A 19885-nucleotide genomic window follows, 5' to 3' on the forward strand; every position below is an offset into this window, starting at 1 on the left:
TAATAAATTTAAGTAATTTTTTTTTTAAAACATCCACATACGTAATGTCTCCCAGGCCAACGCCCGGGAGTATTGGGATTTGTGCAAAAATAGTAACTTTTTTCTTTTATGGCTTTTGTAGGCCCCAAATGTCCATTATTTTTTAATTATTACTTTTAACTTACATTTTTTACATGCTTAACATTTTTTTCCTCATTATACATTTATTATCTTTGTAAATTTTTTTAATTTTATTTCTTTAAAAATACATTTACACCAAAAACTTTGATCTCTTACATTTTGTACTAAGGATTTTATTTTAAATTGTAGACATCCATTAAACCTTTTTTATTTCCACACAAACTTTTTAAGGGAACATGTAATATTTTAGTTAGAAAATGGTAGAAAGAAATTAATATATCAAAGTCATCTTTTTTCTATTATTATTTGTATTATGATCGCAACACATTTTGTCATTCTTATAAGAGCGTCGTTTATGTATCATATTTCGTCATTTCTCCTAATACCATTTTTTTAATAAATTTAGATAATTTTTCTTAAAAAGAAAGACATCCACAAACGCCATGTCTCTCGGGGCAACGCCCGGGTGAAATATCTCGTATATATATATATATATATATTTCTATAAAGAATGAAATTCCTTTTGATAGAAATAAAAGAACAAAGTCACACACTCGATCATTTGGTGTAACAGTTACATTTGAGAGAATCGTATTTAAAAGTCCACACATAAAAGCATAAAATATAATTTTATTTGTCTAAATAACTCGTTTGATAGAAACTTATGTTTTGAGAAAGGGGTGAATATCAAATGAGAATGGAATTAAAATGAGAACACTTAAAAACTACATTTTGATGCATTAAAGGTTCATAAAAATAACATAGTGCTTAATTAATTATCATTATTTAAGTGTTTAACAACACATTGATCCGTCAAAATCGAAAAAATCACGTTTTTTGTTGGATGCATCATTTTGATGAATATGCATCCAAGATGGATGCACAAAACAAAAAACGTGATTTTTTTGATTTTTGACGGCTCAATGTGTTGTTAAACACTTAAATAATGATAATTAGTTAAGCACTATGTTAGTTTTATGGATTTTTAATGTATTAAAATGATATTTTTAAGTGTTCTCACCGTTCTTATTTTAAAAGTGTTTCACATTGGAGTATTACCGTTTGAGAAAGATTGTCTAAATAACTCCTTTGATAATAACTCGTTTGAGGTATACGAAGTCCATTGTTGCATCACCATAGAAGCAATGAATGACACCTTCGCCCATATATATTAGACATTTCAAAAAACAGACCGTTTGCAAAATTATGACCAAACATATAATAGTCTAACACTCTAACCCATTAAATATGGGAGCTGATCCCTACACAAAACTAATTCTCCATACACAATAATTATATTTAATTAGACTATTTTACCCTTACATCTAATTTTAATATTTGACCCTCTAATTTTACCCTATTACATTACAACCACTTCTTTCATAATAAAACCCTAGAGGTTATCATCCTCATATGTTACACATACCTTATATTTTTTATTGCCGCCAAATCTCTTGATTAGAATACATGGAGACACAAACACAGGTAATGATTATCATTCAATGGCTTTTATATTTCATTTGATTAATCAGTCTGATCGATCTCTTTGAAGTATGTTTAATTATGGATATGTCTTTCACATGCCATTATGATTGATTAGTATATATACAGTATATGTGTTTTTATCATTTTATATCATGTGATATTATCTTACTTTACATAGACTTAGATTCTCACTGGTTTTTCTATTACATTAATCTCACTTGTGTTTTGTTTTTTACAAAACATATAATTATTTTTGTTATTACGTTTGTACAAATTCATAAGAATTGTGTGTGAATTAATGTAACACTTACATGTTAAAGTTCACTTAGCAGAATATCTCATTTGACACAACTACTCCAACAATTCAAAGCGAAGAAATATATCTTGCTAGCTCTAAATTTGAATCACGTGATGATCTGCTAAAAAGTGTACGCGAATTTTATGGTAGAAAGGGATATGGGTTATCTATTCGTGCTTCAAAGAAAGATAAACATGTGATCTTGCAATGTGACCGAAGTGGCTCTTATCGAAATACAGTGCAACTTGGGAAACGTAAAAAGAGCACAACAACGCGTTTAACTAACTGCCCGGTCGAAATCATAGGCCAAAAGAGAAGTGATGACACTTGGACTTTTAAAGCAAAAACCTTAACACATAACCATGAGCCATTAGAAGATATCTCCGGTCTTCCATCATTCCGTCAATTGTCACCAAATAAGGTAAAAAGAGTAAAAGAAATGACTATGTCTGGCATACCTCCAAGACAAATCCTTAGTTCTTTACGCCAAGAAAACCCAAAAATTCAAGCAATCTCTAGAACTATATACAACCTGAAGAGAAAAAGTCGTAGAGATGATTTGGGAAATCGGCCCATGATTAGTGTCCTCTTTGAAGAGCTTGCAAAAGGTGGTTTTTCATTTGATGTTTTACAAAACCAAGAAGGGCGTATAACCCGTTTGTTCATTGCGCACCCTTTGTCCATTAAATTGGCGAAAGCTTTCTCCCATACGTTTGTGATGGATTGTACGTACAAAACCAACAAATATAAAATGCCTCTCCTTGATATTATTGGAAGTTCATGTTTCAATATCTCTTTTTATTCCGGGTTTGTTTTTTTGGAAATAGAGAATGAAGAAAACTACATATGGGCATTAACTGCATTTAAAAAGCTTTTTGGAGAAGGTAATCAACCATCGGTGCTAGTGACAGATAGGAAACTTGCACTTATTAATGGCATAAAGAATGTCTTTCCTACTGCGACGAATCTTTTGTGTGTTTGGCATATTGAAAAGAACGTCGTTGCAAATTGTAAGAAGCATTTTCAACATAATGAAGAGTTCGACATTTTCATGGAAAGTTGGAAAAATGTGGTATATTCAAAAACTGAAGCTCTCTTTGAGAATAATTGGTCTGAATTCAAGTTGTTTTATAAAGAGAAAAAAGATGCAGTTGAGTACATAAATAAGATATGGTTGCCTTGGAAAGAAAAGTTCGTTAGTGCATGGACTGATAATTACTTACATCTTGGTAATCGTTCCTCCTCGAGAGCTGAAGGTGCTCATGCCAAACTAAAAATGTATTTACAAGTTTCAACGGGTGGTTTTAAACAAGTGAAGGATAAGATTAGTCTTGCTGTTGAGCATGAATTTAACGAGATTGAAGTCCAACTTGCAAGTGAACGTATTCAAGTTCCTCATGATTGCAATATGCCTTTCTTTAAGGAGCTCTTATGTCATGTGTCTCATTTTGCATTGAAAGAGATATACAAAAAATATGAGCAAGCAAGAAAAGGTAATATTTCTGACTTTTATATGAAGTCATTCTTATACGACTTCAAGTTGTTTTAATTTTAACATGGTCCATTTATTTGTTTAGGTATTATAACTCCTTGCAGTACTCATTTTATGTTAAGTATGGGTCTTCCATGTGCCCACAAGATAAAATCTTTGATGAAAATGACACTTTCATTGGATCTTATTCACCCACATTGGAGGATTGATACGTTATCCTTAAACACAGAAGATGGTATACACCAGGACGATGATAGAAAGTTTGATGAATTGCTTAATGCATTGCGTTCGAAATATCAAATGTTTCCCCAAAACAAGAAAGAATATGTTACTTCATTAATTAATAAACTTGTGAATGTGCCTGATTTGTTGTTTGAGCCAGAGAGTCGACAACCTAAAGGAAGACCTCCCAAAGCAAAGAAGAAGAAAAGGGGATCAACTTCTACAAAACGAGATCCTTCCAAGTTTGAGTTTGTAGAATCATCACGAGCATGCAATTCTTCAAGCTCTACTAGTTTACTTGAAGGGAACGGTGAAGTTTCTGAACCCATAACTTACGTTTGCTGTGAAGATAGTCTATTTGATTCAAATTCATATCTAGGTGATTTTATGTCAACCGAATAGTATGACATGTGAGGTTTTATTTTTATTTTTTTCTTAGTTTTGTTGTTTTGCAACATCTTGCGTTTAATCATTTGTATTGCAGACTATAACTAATATTACGTGAATGTGTTCAGGTAAGGGAGACGATTTGCACTTGTGTTGATGACATGATGTTCAAAAAATGGTGATGGTGTTTTAATTGGGTAATTTAAAGATACACTATCATGGTTTTTTTTTTGTTATTAGTTGAGTTATGTTCTTCGGTTTAGACGAGAATTTCTTTTGTTTTTTAAAGTTTGGTTTATCATGGTGGAAGTTTAAGACTCATTTTGGTATTTTAAGTTGTTAAATGTAATTTGTTTTATTGATTTTTGAATTGATTTAGCATCAAGAGATATGTAATTTCTTAGTTTTTGAATTGATATTCTGTTTGATAATATAAAATCGTGCATGGTATTTAGTCAAATTTAATGAAAATATTTCTTTCGTATAAAAACATAATTAGATACATATGGCTATTTATAACATATAAAAAAAGACTTATTTATTTCAATTCATTCATATAGCATGTTAAATTTGTAAATGATTGTTACGTTTCAATAAACAAACTCTTAGGACGCGTTTTGTTCACAGATTCTGATGGAAACTAATGGAATTTGAATTAAATTTCATTCCGTAGTACGTTTGGTTGTCAAAAGATGATGGAATTCATTCCATTGGAATGTAAACATTCCATCATTTAATAGAATCTTCATTCCTTGGGGTTATTGGATGGAATTTCATTCCTTCCTTCTCTTGAATTTTAAGAAAACAAAAACATTCCATCAAATTCTACTCCTTCATAATCTACCTTTGACAGATTCCATTCTTTACAAAAACATTCCGCGAACCAAATGCACCCTTAGTCCCAGATCACAAACCATACCCATACTTTGCATATGCCTTCACCATCACCTACTGGTTCGAGCTCAAACCGGTTGGACCGGTCAGTCCATTCCGGGTTTAAAAACCATGTCATTCTTAGGACAAAATACATTTAACTTTTTATAAACTGAAAGGACCAAACTGAAATTTTTAGAAACTTAAAGGTTGATTTGGTTTCTTTTTTATTCATAAACATACAAAAAAACAAAAGATACTCGTATATACCAACAAAATAAATAATAAATTAACCGATCTTTGCCAGACGTACCATCTCTTTTCCGACGAACTTACAATTCCGGTGAACTTTCCGATGAACTAATTTTTCTTTCAAAATACGAGAGATTCAACTCATAGTTCAATTTTTTCTAAATTTTGTTCATCGACAGCAAGAACAAAGCGACTAAGCAATTCATCGGAAACCGTCGAAATAAACTCCGACGAAGTTTTAGTCCGCCGTCTCCGTCCTTTTTACCTAATTTTGCTCGGAATTGGTGCTTCAATTGGCGCCGGAATATTCGTCATCACCGGCACCGTCGCTCGCGATGCTGGTCCGGTGAGTATTAGATTCACTTTAAGTTTAATTATATTATTTATAATTATATCTTGTAATTTAGTGTTGAATATTAAGTGTTGAAATTATAGAGTCAAAGTTGCATATTAATTTAGTTTTTGAAATTTTATTTTAATTTTGTTAATCCCACTATTTAGAAAGTTATTTTGAAAAATATCAATATTTTTATATATGTAAAATAATCAAAAATATATACATATAACATACAAAATAATGTACACATAAATATGATATATAATATTAGCCATATTATCAAACTATAACAATTATAAGTTTGCGACTCTTAGTGACTCATTTCAAATTCACACCGCAACTCGTAAGAGTCAAGAGAAAAAAAAAAGTCATACAAGAAGTCGTCTCGTTTTCGGTCCAAACCGACGCGACTCATAAGAGTTAACTCGTGACTCGTAAGAGTCTAACAACTATGCCCATACCTTGCATATGCCTTCATCATCGCCCACCGGTTCGAGCTTAAACCGGTTGGACAGGTGACAGGTCGGTTCAGTCCGGTTTTTAAAACCGAGGTCATTCCTGGAATGAAACAAATTTAATTTATTATAAGCTCAAAGGACCAAGCTGAAAATTTCAGAAACATAAAGGTTGATTTGGTTTCTTTTTATTCATAATCACAAAAAAAAATAAAAAGATACTCGTATATACCAACAAAATGAACAATAAATTAACCGATTTTCGCCGGAGCCATCTCTTTGCCGGCGAACTTACAATTCCGGTGAAATTTCCGATGAACTAATTTTTTCGTTCAAAATATGAGAGATTCAACTCGTACTTCAATTTTCTCTAAATTTTGTTCATCAGCAGCAAGAACGAAGCCACTAAGCAATTCATCGGAAACCGTCGGAATAAAATCCGGCGAAGGTTTAGTCCGCCGTCTCGGTCCTTTTGACCTAATCTTGCTCGGAATTGGTGCTTCGATTGGCGCCGGAATATTCGTCGTCACTGGCACCGTCGCTCGCGATGCCGGTCCCGGTGAGTATTAGTTTCACTTTAAGTTTAATTATATTAATTTTTAATTATATTAATTTTTAATTATATCTTGTAATTTAGTGTTGAATATTAAGTGTTGAAATTATAGAGTCAAAGTTGAATATTCATTTTAGTTTTTGAAATTTTATTTTATTTTTGTTAATCCCACTATCTACTATCTAGAAAATTATTTGGAAAATTGGATACAAGTGATAGAATATTTCTAAGTTGGATAGGTAGGTTATATATTGGACTAAAACTGAATACATTATTTTAAGTGCTTAGACCTTAGCAATAGTTTAATTAAATATTTTTTTTAAATGTTGACTTATTTAAAACAATGGAAGAATTTGACTGGCTCTCGGAGTGAACTTGAGCAATTTTTTTGGCTATTTTAGCCTTCAAGGTCTTTTTGATCAAGTTTTTTTAATGTTAAGAAAAGTGATTTTGTTACTTCCAGGCTCCAAGAGTTTAAAGTTTATGTGTGTGTGCTCATGTCGTGGATTAGGCAACTGATTAAATGTCTTGACAGTGTGGTTGCAAGCTTTTCTGATCACTATAATTGATTCTGGCGTCTGTCAATCTGAAAGTTATATATTAGTATACATAATACATCTATGATCAAACCTATCTATAGAGACACAGCACATCCGGTACAATATTTTGATGCTAAACCCGTATTTCAGTATAACTTTTAAATGTGGAAAAAATCACTAATTGATAAAAAAAAAAAAAATCAAGTAAAAAATCTAAAAACCCAACCCCTCATGGCTTCTTAAAAAAGGCTTTTTATTTTTGGAAAAAGCTATTAAGCATAAGCTGTTTGGGTAAAAGAAAACATGAAAAGGGCTTAAAACCTTTAGCTAAAATGCAAAATAAAAAAGCTAACCCAAACATCCCCATAGTTGATGGAAATCTGTAACGTGTATCGAACTTTGGATGTTGTTATCGCGTGTATACATCTTTCAATTTCGGTTGTGTTTTTGTGGACTTGAAAACTTATACGGATGACACGTCAACAAAATTATCCGTGGATACGAACAATCATGTTAACAATTATACAGCTTGATACATGCAATATCAATATGTTTTTATATTTGATAGTTGGATACAATCATACAAGTGATAGAATATTTCTAAGTCGGATAGGTAGATTATATATTGACTAAAACTGAATACATGTTTGAAGTGCTTAGTTTAATGCATTTCTTTTAATATTACTTAAATGCATAGGCAATCAGGAGTGTTTGGATTAAAAATAGAGAGAAAGTCATCTCACCTGTATTCACATGTTGACTTATTTGAAACAATGGGAGGACTTTGAAATTGGTGCCAGAGATCTCGATTTTTTGATGGGGCTCTCGGAGTGCACTTGAGCAACTTTTTTGGCTATTTTAGCCTTCCAGGTCTTCTCGATCAAGTTTTTCTAACGTTAAGAAAAGTGATTTTGTTACTTCCAAGCTCCAAGAGTTTCAGTGTAGGCAACAAAGAAGAAAGTTTATTTGTGTGTGCTTATGTCGTGGATTGGGCAACTGACTAAATGTCGAGTGATTTGTAATGTTGACAGTGTGGTTGCAAGCTTTTCTGATCATTATAATTGATTATGGTGTCTGTAAATCTGAAAGTTATATATTAGTATACATAATACATATCTGATCAAACTCATCTGTAGAGACACAGCACATCTGGTACAATATTTTGATGCTAAACCCCTATTTCAGTAACTTTAAACTGTGGAAGAGGATGAGAGTTAATTGCGGTGCATTCTTGGTTTGATAAGAGTTTAACAGGAAATTTCTATAGTGAATGTATTAAAATTCTTACTAACTTGGTTAATTAATGGCACACCTGCCGGCCCTCTTAATGTAGATATCCAACATTCATAAGATACTACCCATATGTCATCGTAAGCTCAACCTTGTCTGTTTCTATACCGGAAAGCCTACTGGCATTGTTTTTGTACATGTATGTTGTGAATTCTACAAGGTTTTCAATTGTCATCTCCTCTGGTATTTCTGGAGTATCGATGATTTTTACTAATATATTCTAAGATTACAGGAGTTACAATCAGCTTTACACTCGCGGGAGCATCGTGTGTGCTGAATGCTCTTTGTTATGCTGAGCTAGCTTCTCGATTTCCTGCAGTTGTTGGAGGAGCATACTTGTATACATATACAGCTTTCAATGAGCTCACTGCTTTTCTAGTTTTTACACAGATGATGCTGGACTATCACATTGGTGCAGCTAGTATAGCACGAAGCTTAGCAAGCTACATCATTAATATCGTAGAGCTCATTCCCTTTTTCAATAATAATATCCCAAAGTGGGTTGGGCATGGTGGTAACGAGATATTTGGGTTTATATCCATCAACTTATTGGCTCCAGTCCTTCTTGTACTTCTGACTGTAATCCTATGCCGTGGTGTCGGTGAATCTTCACTAGTTAATACTATCATGACCACAACCAAGGTGCTTTCATTGAAAATTGTCTGTTACTTCTGTCCTTAGTGGCCATACTATGTAGACTTAGGCCCCAGGTTCAATTATAACATATATCTTCCTTTTTTGGGTTAATGGCAGATAGTCATTGTTCTTGTGGTCATAATTGTTGGTGCTTTTGAGGTTGATGATTCAAACTGGACACCTTTTGCTCCAAATGGTTTTAAATCCATGTTAACAGGAGCAACTGTAGCCTTTTTTGCATATGTAGGATTCGATGCAGTTGCTAATTCAGCCGAAGAATCCAAACGACCACAGGTATCATGTAGATAGATTTTTGCTTTGTGTTCTATCAATTTATCGGATACAATTATTAGCTCGCCTTATACTTGATCATGTCAAGTTAATATTCTTGCTTTTGTATGTCAGAGAGATTTACCAATAGGCATCATTGGAAGCCTTGTCGTTTGTATTGCACTATATATTGGTGTTTGCTTAGTTATAACTGGTATGGTACCTTACAAGTTTCTTGGAGAAGATGCTCCTTTGGCTGAGGCTTTTAAATCTAAAGGATTAAAGTTTGTATCAACTTTAATCAGCATCGGGGCTGTTTCTGGGCTTACTACTACCTTATTAGTTGGTCTCTATGTTCAGGTAAACAGGCCTAACCTTTTCGCATATAGGTAGAAAAATGGGCGGGACATGTGTGTTGGATAACATGCCGCAAAGGGTAACTTTTTGTGCAGGTTGGTTGATACGGAACACTTTTTTGTCTAACTTAATCTTTTATGAATAATTAGTATGTCAGTTATGAATACCAAAACTCTATTTTTGTTAATTATTTCCATTTTTTGATAGAATGATAACTTAAGATCTATTCTTAAAAAGTATACCATGAGTCAGTTTTGGCCCATTTTTTTAGTCTAAACTTTTACTTTGCCAATTTGACCTGTTAGAAATGTAATGTAACTGGATCAACTCATTCACAAGTAAATGGGTTGAAATTGCCACCTCTAGTGTTGTAGGATTGTAATTTTATTAGTCGCAGTGTTTTTGTTGCTTGGTGATCTCAATAACTGAATTCCTTATGAGCAGTCTCGATTATATCTGGGGCTTGGAAGGGATGGGTTGCTACCCAGGATATTTGCTCGTGTTCATCCAACACGCCACACTCCTATTCAGTCTCAGTTATGGGTTGGATTTATCGCATGCATCTTGGCTGGATTGTTAAATGTGCACTTACTCTCACATGTTCTGTCAGTTGGTTCGCTGGTATGTACTATGTAGTGAAACTTAGAGAATTTGGATTTTCCTTTAATGTATGAAAATAGCATGACGTATAATTCCACAACATCTTTAGTGGGATACTCGAATTTGTTAAACACTTGGGAACATTTTGTTTGGTGCAGGCAGGTTATTCAGTGGTGGCGGCATGTGTAATTACTCTTCGTTGGAAGGACAACATTGGTAGTCAAGGCGCGGCCACTTTTATTTCGCATAGGCTGGAAGGAATCCTTTGCATTACTGTGATTGCTTCTTGTGGTTTTGCTACGGGAATCCTATTCCGTTATGCTGGTTCAGCTCTTGCGTATATATTTCTTACTGTTCCAGTAACTATTGCAATCTTTGCTGTTTCAGCTCTTCGATTTCGACAGGCAAGTGACATTGATCAACTATTTTCCATTTTGTGGGTCTCAACTTTTGAGCGTCTATTTTTTATTGTGTTCTAGGTACAAATGAATCCACCGGGTTTTTCTTGTCCATGGGTTCCAATAGTCCCTGCTCTTTGCATCTTCGTTAACATATTCTTGTTCGCTCAGGTTTGCTTTTGGAAACGTTACAAAGTATAAAGATGTTCATTATTGCATAGAATCAAGTATAAAATGTATAATGATTATAACATGTTATGAAGTTAAAAGCTGACAGACAAAATACCCTTATCAGTTTTACACGTGAAACTAGAATATTAAGGTTTGCAGAATCAAAAGATGGTTAATTTTTTAGATGGTTTATTTTTCCATCAATAGTCCAACTACTGCAATTCTTGAACTAACATTAGCTCTCTTTCTGCAGCTTCACTATGAAGCCTGGGTGAGATTTATTGTTCTCAGCATTGTGGCAATAGGTGTATATGCATTCTATGGGCAACATCATGCCAATCCTACAAGTGATCGTGAAGTTGTTACTTACCACAAAGCACCAGAAGAAGAAGCTCTATGATCTTATCTATAGCTTAAACATATGATGCAAGTGAACCGTTTGTAACTTTGTATATCCATGTAATGTAAATTCCTGTATGATTTTACCCTGTATGTTAATAGGATATGTTGCTTATATAAGTTCTGTGCTAGGTTTACAATTTAGCAGTTTCCCACTCATCTAGTAGAGATTATAAAACAGTATGCAAACATGAGTATTTTTTTTTGTCAATCTACAGATCATTGTGTAATTTTTAGCATATTTCATTCATTGTCTTCCACGCAGACCTGACGGAAATCCCTGTCTTAAATGACTATATTCCACGTTCCCCGTGCCAATTTCTCTGCCAAAGCCTGATATATGAAAGTGTGAAGCTTAATTTTATTATGATGACTTTGCTGTCATGTACAGGTAATGACATGGCCTGGCGCATTTACCGGGTTGGGTAACGGGTCAAAAAGGGTTTGAGTTGAAACGGGCCTGTTCAAGTTTAGGTTGAGTCCGCATGCTAACTACTTTTGAATTTTCTAATGACCAATTGATGCATTATTTATGATTACAATATATTTATTGTAATGATATCTAGATCATTGAATGATAACGATTTGAAAGATTGTAAAAGTTTAGACGAATTCGAACCCATTTGGCCCGTTTGATTCTTTCTCCTTCTACCTGACGTGTTGAATTGTTAACCCATTGGGCCCAGCTGAGATACAGGGCAACCCATTATACCATTCATAACTCATAAGCAATTGAAGTAAAATTACTCTCTCCACTCTCCAGTAAATCAGAGTAGTCATCCTCTAGAAGCTAAAAATAGAAATAGATGTTACAAATGTAAAAAATTAGCCAAGAATGACATGAGTCGATCGGGTTTGATCCGTTAAAGTCATCTAAAGTGCGTTCAAATTGGGTTGTGTTTTATCTCAAATGGTAGTTTAGGCCTGAATGATATTATTATTATTTTTTTTTTTATTTTATCTCAAATTGTGTGGTATTAATGCCTTTGTAAATTGTAATCATAATTAACACATCAATTACTTTATTTTTCCACCTCTATTAATAGTAAAAAAAAGTTAAAGAACCAAAATCATAATAAGCTTTATACCAGATCAAAATAGTCGCATCATACATGTGCTGTTACACATTTTCAACTAGATCAAGTCAACTTTCATGGCCGAATAGGATGTCTTCCAAACTCTGTTCTCACTATAGACCTAAAACCATGTCTGGTTACTCTACAAACTGACATGCTGACGCTGTGGTTGAAAGAACATCGAAACTGAAGGGATGTACATATAACATTGTGTTTCTTGACCTCAAAATCTTTGCAACTCAATCACATACAACATCCGAGTAAAAAGCTATGGTTCTCCTTGTGCAGTCTTTTACACCAAGCAGTTCTACATCAAATACTTCAAATTGTTTTGAACTAAAGAACGTAGAAGGTCCAACCTACGAAGACAACACTTGTGAATTAATCATATAAAACTCTCTTGCACTTGAGTATGCTGTCAATTTGTCGTACAGTAATTGACATGATGTTAAATCTTTACACCATCTGAAGTTAAAATATAGAGAGTTAACTGTTAGAGTCGGCTTTAAACTTCAAATGTATATTGTTTTGTAAGTCAAACTAGTAGCTTAGTAAGAAAATGAGATTGTATTAGTATGCTCTGCGTCTGCAGCCTTAGTTGCTGATCTCAATAATCTGTTAACTGAAGCCATTCTGAAAAGTTATTAGTTGCATTTAATGAACGACTCCAAAAGGGTTTTAAATTTATCATTTACCACATATGTCGGACAAGATATCACCTAGATAGCATGGTACAAGATTTATTAAAAGAGAAGAGGATAACTCACTGGTGGTCCAAGTTCTGGGGGAATGATAATTCTTCTCTTTCCACCAGGTTTCATGTCTTTTATACCTTCTTCAAAACCTGTTTTAACCCTCTCAGTTAAATGTTACTCAACATGTTATAAAACAAACTTAACGTGATAAAAGAAATTTACTACTTCTCTCCCAAGTATAAATAGTCGATATCTGACTTCTATGCATCAATGAGTTACTTTTTTAGTTTGAAGTTCAATTTAAGAAGCACAGCATCAATACTTGACTATTGGGTCAAAGAGTCAGTACCTAATTTTTTAGTGTCAAATGACTTGTTCTTGAAGTATATAACAAACTTGAGAAGTACCAAGATAGATTTCCAAGTCAAGATATTCACTTTTGCATAGAAAAGCCAATATTTTATTTTATTTTAGTGCTTAATTATATAATTTCTGAAGTCAAAGACAAGAATAACACGTCAATATATTTGATTTCTTGGGTGAAATTCAAAATGGCCCACCTGGGACCAATGCGTTTGTGCCCATTCGTATTTTGGCAGGAGTTCCTTGTTGATAACTACTATCAATTCGACGACCAGACTCATTGTAACCAATATAATGAAAAGTCACCTGCAAAAGTAACTTAACTGAATAACACGTTTCACAAATGCAATTTCTGCACTCTTGAATTAAGATGTTTATTCCTTCTTTCATTGTAAGATACAAGATTTAGTGGAATTGCAACTTTGCAAGTACCACATTTACTTATATGCTCTCTCTATCCTATGAAAATATAAGTAATTGATACTACATGCTACTAGCTATTCACAGAGCTTTGGTTGTTATAAGATGCACTAGCACCCAGGGGAAGTATTTTAACTAGAGCTGGTAATATCAGCCAAGTTACAATAGTCGATTTGGGTTATATTTTTCACTAGTGAGTCTAATGGGTAGACAATCATAGCTAAAATGATATTGGATGGGTCAAAAATCGTCCAAAGTGTCTTTCTACTAATACATACCTCCTTGATCAAGTTATTAAAGATATTAGACTATGAATTTTAGTCACATAGTTTTTGTAATCACATTTGATGCATAAGTTGTTTCAACCTATTAGACAAAAAGTTGGTTGCAAGTCAACTCGATCTGACCCGACCATTACTAAACTAAAAGTGACTTTTCTTTTACCTGCTATTGAATCTGCCTTACCCACTCATTTTTCCAACTCAATATGAGACTTGCTAAAAATCAACATTCTTGATCAATGGAGGAACAATATCACCATTTGTGTTCATAAGATACTAAAGTGGATGATTGACTCATCCCATACTAAGAATAGTGGCAAGTAACAAGACATTTGGTTCGAGTTAAAATATAATGAAAGCAATGGGGAAAGGGAAAAACCTGTTGACCAGACTTTGGAAAATCACCAGAACCGACTTCAAAATCACGGTATATAAGTCCAGATTCACGTCTTGTGTAGTTATCTGATGCAACAACTCTAACCTGAAACCCTGAATCGTATTCAAGAAAAAAAAATGTCAACATTCGAAAGTTTATGTACCCCTTGGAAGCCAACAATGGAATTGAATGATCCACCAGACTAAAATAAAGATAACTAAAAAAGAATCATGACAAACCTTCTCGAACAAAACTTGGAAAGTCGTCCGGTGCATTGTTTTCTCTCTGCACCCTTTTATTTTGTTCAAGTAGACGTTTTTCATCATATGGGTTCTTAGTCTTTGTTTTACCACTAGAAGGCAAAGTTGGAAACAAGCCCGATGACACCAGTAACACAAAAAGTTGTCTGCGCTTTAAACTTTCCGTAATTCCTTTCTGTTCTCTAGCCATGGATGAAACAGTTTTTCCTAAGAAACTAGACTGTGCGTCGAAAGAACTAGAAAAAAAGTAAAAATTACTTAAAGTTTTTACCTTTCATCTTTCAATCGACAACTTGAGCAACAATGAAGAAGATATTTTCTTTGAATGGAGAATTCTCTTTGGGTAGGAAAAGCTGTGAGTGATCTATCTGCATATAACATGTTTAACAAATACTATGATAATACTTCTTTCGACATTTACAAGTTGCAATTGTATTCAATGGTTTAGCTATAGCGATATCATCATCATCAAATTTGATGTGCATATCAAACTTAACTTGAAAATTAAAAAGATTTCGTATGTTTTCATAAATATTGGAGCATAATAAATGTGTTCTTCGGGTATTTTTAACTATCCGAATATCATAAACAATATCATTATGAGTGATGATGCATTTGCCTAATGGACACTTAGATGAATCTATCTAGTTTTGGAGTCTGATATTTGCGAGAATAACCGAATCGCAGCCCAAGGGTGCTCGATTTCTCGGGCACCTCGGTTCAATATTCTCTGAGACATTTCATCAGTCACTTGGCATACTTCTAAAAATTTAACTTTATCATCATTCCATCATCTTCATTAATGTATGCATCTATGTATGTGTGTGTGTGTGTGTGTGTGTGTGAAAGATATATAGATAGATAGATAGATAGATAGATAGAAATAGAGACTTACATTTTAAGGAGAAACATGGTGGAGATGAGAGCATCAGCATACTTGTAGAGCTTCTTTTATGAAGAAGATGATAGGATTCTTGGCTTATCTTCTTCTTATTGGCAATATAATAAATAAAATTAAAAAAAAACAAAAAAAATCTTATTTTGGCCACTTTATTTTCTTATAGTGTATTGATGAGTTTTTTTTTAAAGGGTAAGAAAAGAAAGGATAGGAAATCTTTTATTTTTGCATTTTTGAGTTCTCTTTATAAAAGAATAGAAAGGAGAAGAAAGGAAAAAATGACCCTTTTTTGATCCAAAATTTTCTTGCCAATATTGGCCTGATTGTGAAAAAAAAACTTTCTTTTTTTTCCTTATCATATCTTCTCTTTTCTTTTTCTTTAAATTAAACTCAAGAATGTACTCTTAATGTTGGCAATTTAATCTTCAAAGTTTTATTTTTGACAGTTTCACCATTAAAATCTCTCAATTTAGTCTTCTTTTTCAAACCCCCATTTCTCAATTAAGGGTTTATTTTTATTTTTTTACTTTTAGAATTGCAGCTAATAAATCCACTCAAATTACACATGTTTACAACGTATCCATCATAAGAGTTTTATGCAAAGGAAAATGATTAATCAACCTAACTCATATGTTTAAAAATTAACCCTAAAATCTTAAGAACTTAACATGTGGATTCCATTAATTCTCTTTCTTAATCTTGCCCCTTAATTTTTTCACATGTCATCATCCTATAATTAGGTCGAGTATTAGACATACAAATTAGGTTGATTTATCATTATCCTAATGCAAAACCTATACGTTGACGACTAATCATACATTTTAATAAAGTATAATTTTTCAGAAAATATTTACTAAGCTTGTGTTCTCGAGTTTATATGTAAAGGAAGGGGAAAGAAGAGAAGAGGGGTGAATGGAAGAGAAGGGGTGGAGTTTCCTTCCTTCCAAATCATCCCAAAAGTGGGAGGAAAATCTCTTTAACAAATTCTATAAAATTCTCCTTCCAAATCTTTTCCCTTCTTTTCTCTTCTTCCCTTAAATAAAACTCAAGAACCCAAATATTTTTAAAATCCTTTACAATCTTTTCTTTTCTTTTAAAACAAAACTCAAGAACATACCCTAAGTATTTTTATTCGCGGTTCATATCGAGTCATGTTGTCTGCAAAAAGATGTAAAAGTGAAGACCAATTCGAGCCCATTTGGCCCGTTTGATTTCTTCTCCTTTTAGCTAAAGTGTTTAAGTGCAACGCAATTGGCCCAACTGAAATACATGGCAACCCATTTTAAAACTAGAAAGTAAAAATAGAATGAGACGTTAGATGATCTCCAAAGTTTTCTTTTTGGTTTCATCACTAAAATCTTTCAATTTAGTTTGGAGAATGATTAATCCTCCTAATTCATTAGCTTAAAAATCTTTTTAATTTATTGGAGGGTGACATGTAAAATTTAAGGGATGAGATTAGAAAAGAGATTAAATGAAATCCACTTATCACATTTATAAAGTTTTAGGAAGATATTTAGGTTAATGTTTAGAATGATCAATCATTTCCCATTTAGTTTTAGTCACCCCATTTCTTAATTTAGTATTCTTCCTTCCTTCTTCTTCTTAACATCTTTCAACATGTTGTAGATCAAATATATAATGTGTTCCTGATTTAGCTCCTGCAATAATTTCTTTCCTTGTATTTTATCGGCTATAAATAAGCCTCTTTTATAGTTTTATTCTTCAATGTTATTCTTTTTTTTTTTTTATCCTTTTGTTAAACTTAGGGAATTATGAATGTGTGATTAAACTTAAGCTTGTAAAAAAAATTAACCAAGCTTAGCAGAAATTCTTCAAGTTTTGTCGGGCTTTAGCTTAATTGGGCTTGGTGGGTATGTAACTAATTAACTATCTACTAATGGGTAGCCCATCATCTCTACTTTTACGCCATATGTTCTCGACCACTAAATTTTTAATCAAGAGACAAAAAAAGACAACCTTGACGACTCTAGCGTCGCCTCAATCATTAAACCATTTATTCTGTCTTGATGCACTCCCATATACTCATATGGGTAAAGGAAATACAATCAAGAACAAAGGTCTATAATTTATACAGAAAAATTAAATCTTAATTTGTTAGAGTTTGTAGCAGAAGATTTTGTGTTGGTCGTATAAATATGAGAGAAAGGTACCCGTGCGTTGCGACGGTGATGGAGGTGATGGCGATGTGGTGATGTAATGGTGGTGGCAGTGATGGGGTGATCTACCTGACGGGCTCCACCTTTAGCCGTACGGGCGCCTCCCTCGGATTTGAAAATTAGTCGAAAGTATATCGAACGGCATCTCTAATGAAAGAGCATGAAATTTTAAGAACACCCATACAATTTTTATTATTTATCGATGTACGGTTTTTGAGATAAAAAATTTTGAATGAATCGGAGGAATAAATGAATTATGGAGGATAGAAAAAAAAATGATTGGTTGAGATTTAAGGGGTGTTTGGTATGATGGAATGGAAAGGGGAGAAAGGGAATGGGAAAGACTTCCCTTGTTTGTTTGCGACGAAGAAAAGGAATAAGAATGGAGAAAGGGGAATCAATTCCATTCTCTCCATTCTCTACAAATTGTGGAGAATGGAAAAAAAAAAAATTTTTTTTTTTTGAAGATGTTATATGTAATAAATGTATTATTATTTAAAATTTTATTTTTTATATATATTCATTCTCTGTGGGTACCAAACAACGGAATTCATTCTCTTTCCACATACTCATTATCTTTCTCACTATTTCCATTCTCTATTACATTTTCATTCTCTATGATTCCCTCCTACCAAACACCCCCTAAGAAGAGATAAAGGGTATTATAGTTATTTTAGGTAGACGTAGAATAGATATGAGGCATTTTGGGAAAGTAAATTGTAAAACTTAAAATTTAGACAAGGGAATTTGCTTTATAATGTAATATAGATACTAGATTTTAGACCCGTTTCCAACACTGGACACGAAAATTATCATATTATCAATATTAGATCTTCATACGTTTAAGTCAAAAAAACTTATAACTTTGAAGATATACGTTTCTAAAAGTTATACTTTGCAAGTTGTAGTACAATAATCATAAGTTCGTCACTGTTATTATTAGCTGGGACATATTGATAGAATTGTTTATCGTAGTCATTACACAAGGCACATGCATGCTATAAGAATTTCTATATTATATAATTTTTTAAAACCAATAGTACTCAAAATATGATATTATCATGAAAGGAAATTAAGAATTAAAATATAAACATACTTGTGATCCTGTACTTGACATTCAAGTATATCTATTTGATCATGATGCGAGCCCATAACACACATAAGTTTCAATACGCAAATCTAACATATAAAAAAAGGAGAAATTTATACTTTTTTGATTGAAAGATAGAATAAATCTTAAATGGAGTTGATATTAATTTGGATTTAGTTTTCAAGTAACCATTTGTTGTAAATTGTGTTTTGTTATGTGATCGTCCAATGTTTAGTGATTCATATTGTGTTTAGGATTAGGTTTTGAAATAACTTTTTGTAGACAATATTTCATGTGTTGAAATTTTTTAGTTAATTAAACTATTGTAAATTTTAAAAAATTATCTCAAGTTGATGGTTAAAAATAAATATAAATTAAGTAATCATGGCTAAAAAGTGTAAATTATTGATGGAAAAAAAAAGTAAATTAGTGATACTTTTTTCACAAATTAATATAAATACTAATATAATATATATTTGGATAATGATTATTAGGATTTTTAATTTATAGTTAATCTAAATGATGATATAAGCGAGAGTCAATTTGATAAAATTGAGCGATTTGATTGTTTAATAAGTCATTAGTTCTATATATATATATGGACAATCAAATAAGAACAGTTTTAAAATAAGAACGATGAGAACACCTTAAAATCATCATTTTGATGCATTAAAAGTCTATAAAACTGACATAGTGCATAACTAACTATCATTATTTAAGTGTTTAACAACACATTGATTCATCAAAAATCGAAAAAATCACGTTTTTTGTTGGATGCATCAGTTTGATGAATATGCATCCAAGATTGATGCACAAAACAAAAAACATGATTATTTCAATTTTGACGGATGAATGTGTTATTAATCACTTAAATAATGATAATTAGTTATGCACTATGTTAGTTTTATGAACTTTTAATACATCAAAATGATATTTTTAAGGTGTTCTCACTGTTCTTATTTTAAAAGTGTTATCACCATAGTATTACCCTATATAGATATGCATTTGTGTTTTGTGAAAACACATTTACACGGAAGTTAACCATGATATCCACATCATATCAATCTTCTTTCATTTTTATCCTTACGATTAGAATATTATACTTTTCTATG

At 32.5% G+C, this 19885-nt stretch overlaps 3 protein-coding genes across 4 annotated transcripts; 2 read left to right on the forward strand and 1 right to left on the reverse strand.

Annotated features, from left to right (window-relative positions):
- The first annotated feature begins 1587 nt into the window (after positions 1-1587).
- On the forward strand, positions 1588-3452 carry LOC122601895 (protein FAR1-RELATED SEQUENCE 5-like). Its single transcript, XM_043774628.1, has 2 exons — positions 1588-1605; positions 1938-3452. Exons 1-2 carry the CDS (start codon positions 1588-1590, stop codon positions 3450-3452), a joined length of 1533 nt encoding a protein of 510 aa, XP_043630563.1.
- Positions 3453-6163: 2711 nt separating this feature from the next.
- Positions 6164-11384, forward strand: LOC122601948 (cationic amino acid transporter 9, chloroplastic-like). Its single transcript, XM_043774676.1, has 8 exons — positions 6164-6480; positions 8536-8945; positions 9057-9233; positions 9345-9569; positions 10011-10187; positions 10325-10570; positions 10646-10735; positions 10989-11384. The coding sequence occupies exons 1-8, from the start codon at positions 6261-6263 to the stop codon at positions 11133-11135; spliced, it is 1692 nt and encodes a 563-aa protein (XP_043630611.1). The 5' UTR covers positions 6164-6260; the 3' UTR covers positions 11136-11384.
- Positions 11385-12190: 806 nt separating this feature from the next.
- On the reverse strand, positions 12191-15605 carry LOC122599781 (peptidyl-prolyl cis-trans isomerase FKBP20-2, chloroplastic). 2 transcript variants are annotated; one of them, XM_043772356.1, is made up of 7 exons: positions 15501-15604; positions 14877-14973; positions 14585-14787; positions 14349-14458; positions 13466-13574; positions 12978-13054; positions 12191-12569 (listed from the first exon to the last, which is right to left on the reverse strand). In XM_043772356.1, exons 1-7 carry the CDS (start codon positions 15538-15540, stop codon positions 12450-12452), a joined length of 756 nt encoding a protein of 251 aa, XP_043628291.1. In that variant the 5' UTR covers positions 15541-15604; the 3' UTR covers positions 12191-12449. The 2 variants fall into 2 exon arrangements, with proteins under 2 accessions (XP_043628291.1, XP_043628292.1); XM_043772357.1 differs by having other exon boundaries at positions 12545-12675; positions 15501-15605.
- Between the last annotated feature and the right edge of the window lie 4280 nt (positions 15606-19885).

Source organism: Erigeron canadensis, chromosome 5 (genome assembly GCF_010389155.1).
Source record: "Erigeron canadensis isolate Cc75 chromosome 5, C_canadensis_v1, whole genome shotgun sequence".
In the NCBI taxonomy this organism is placed as follows: domain Eukaryota; kingdom Viridiplantae; phylum Streptophyta; class Magnoliopsida; order Asterales; family Asteraceae; genus Erigeron; species Erigeron canadensis.

What these genes read in the sequence shown, in the direction of transcription:
- LOC122601948 (XM_043774676.1), top strand. Translation starts at nt 6,261, where the DNA reads ATGAGAGATTCAACTCGTACTTCAATTTTCTCTAAATTTTGTTCATCA. An exon ending in CAGCTCTTCGATTTCGACAG is followed by an intron (nt 10,571 to 10,645) that starts GCAAGTGACATT and finishes ATTGTGTTCTAG; the next exon opens with GTACAAATGAATCCACCGGG. An exon ending in ACATATTCTTGTTCGCTCAG is followed by an intron (nt 10,736 to 10,988) that starts GTTTGCTTTTGG and finishes CTCTTTCTGCAG; the next exon opens with CTTCACTATGAAGCCTGGGT.
- LOC122599781 (XM_043772356.1), bottom strand. Translation starts at nt 15,540, where the DNA reads ATGCTGATGCTCTCATCTCCACCATGTTTCTCCTTAAAAT. An exon ending in TGTCGATTGAAAGATGAAAG is followed by an intron (nt 14,788 to 14,876) that starts GTAAAAACTTTA and finishes ATCCATGGCTAG; the next exon opens with AGAACAGAAAGGAATTACGG. An exon ending in CCCCAGAACTTGGACCACCA is followed by an intron (nt 12,570 to 12,977) that starts GTGAGTTATCCT and finishes TTGTCTTCGTAG; the next exon opens with GTTGGACCTTCTACGTTCTT.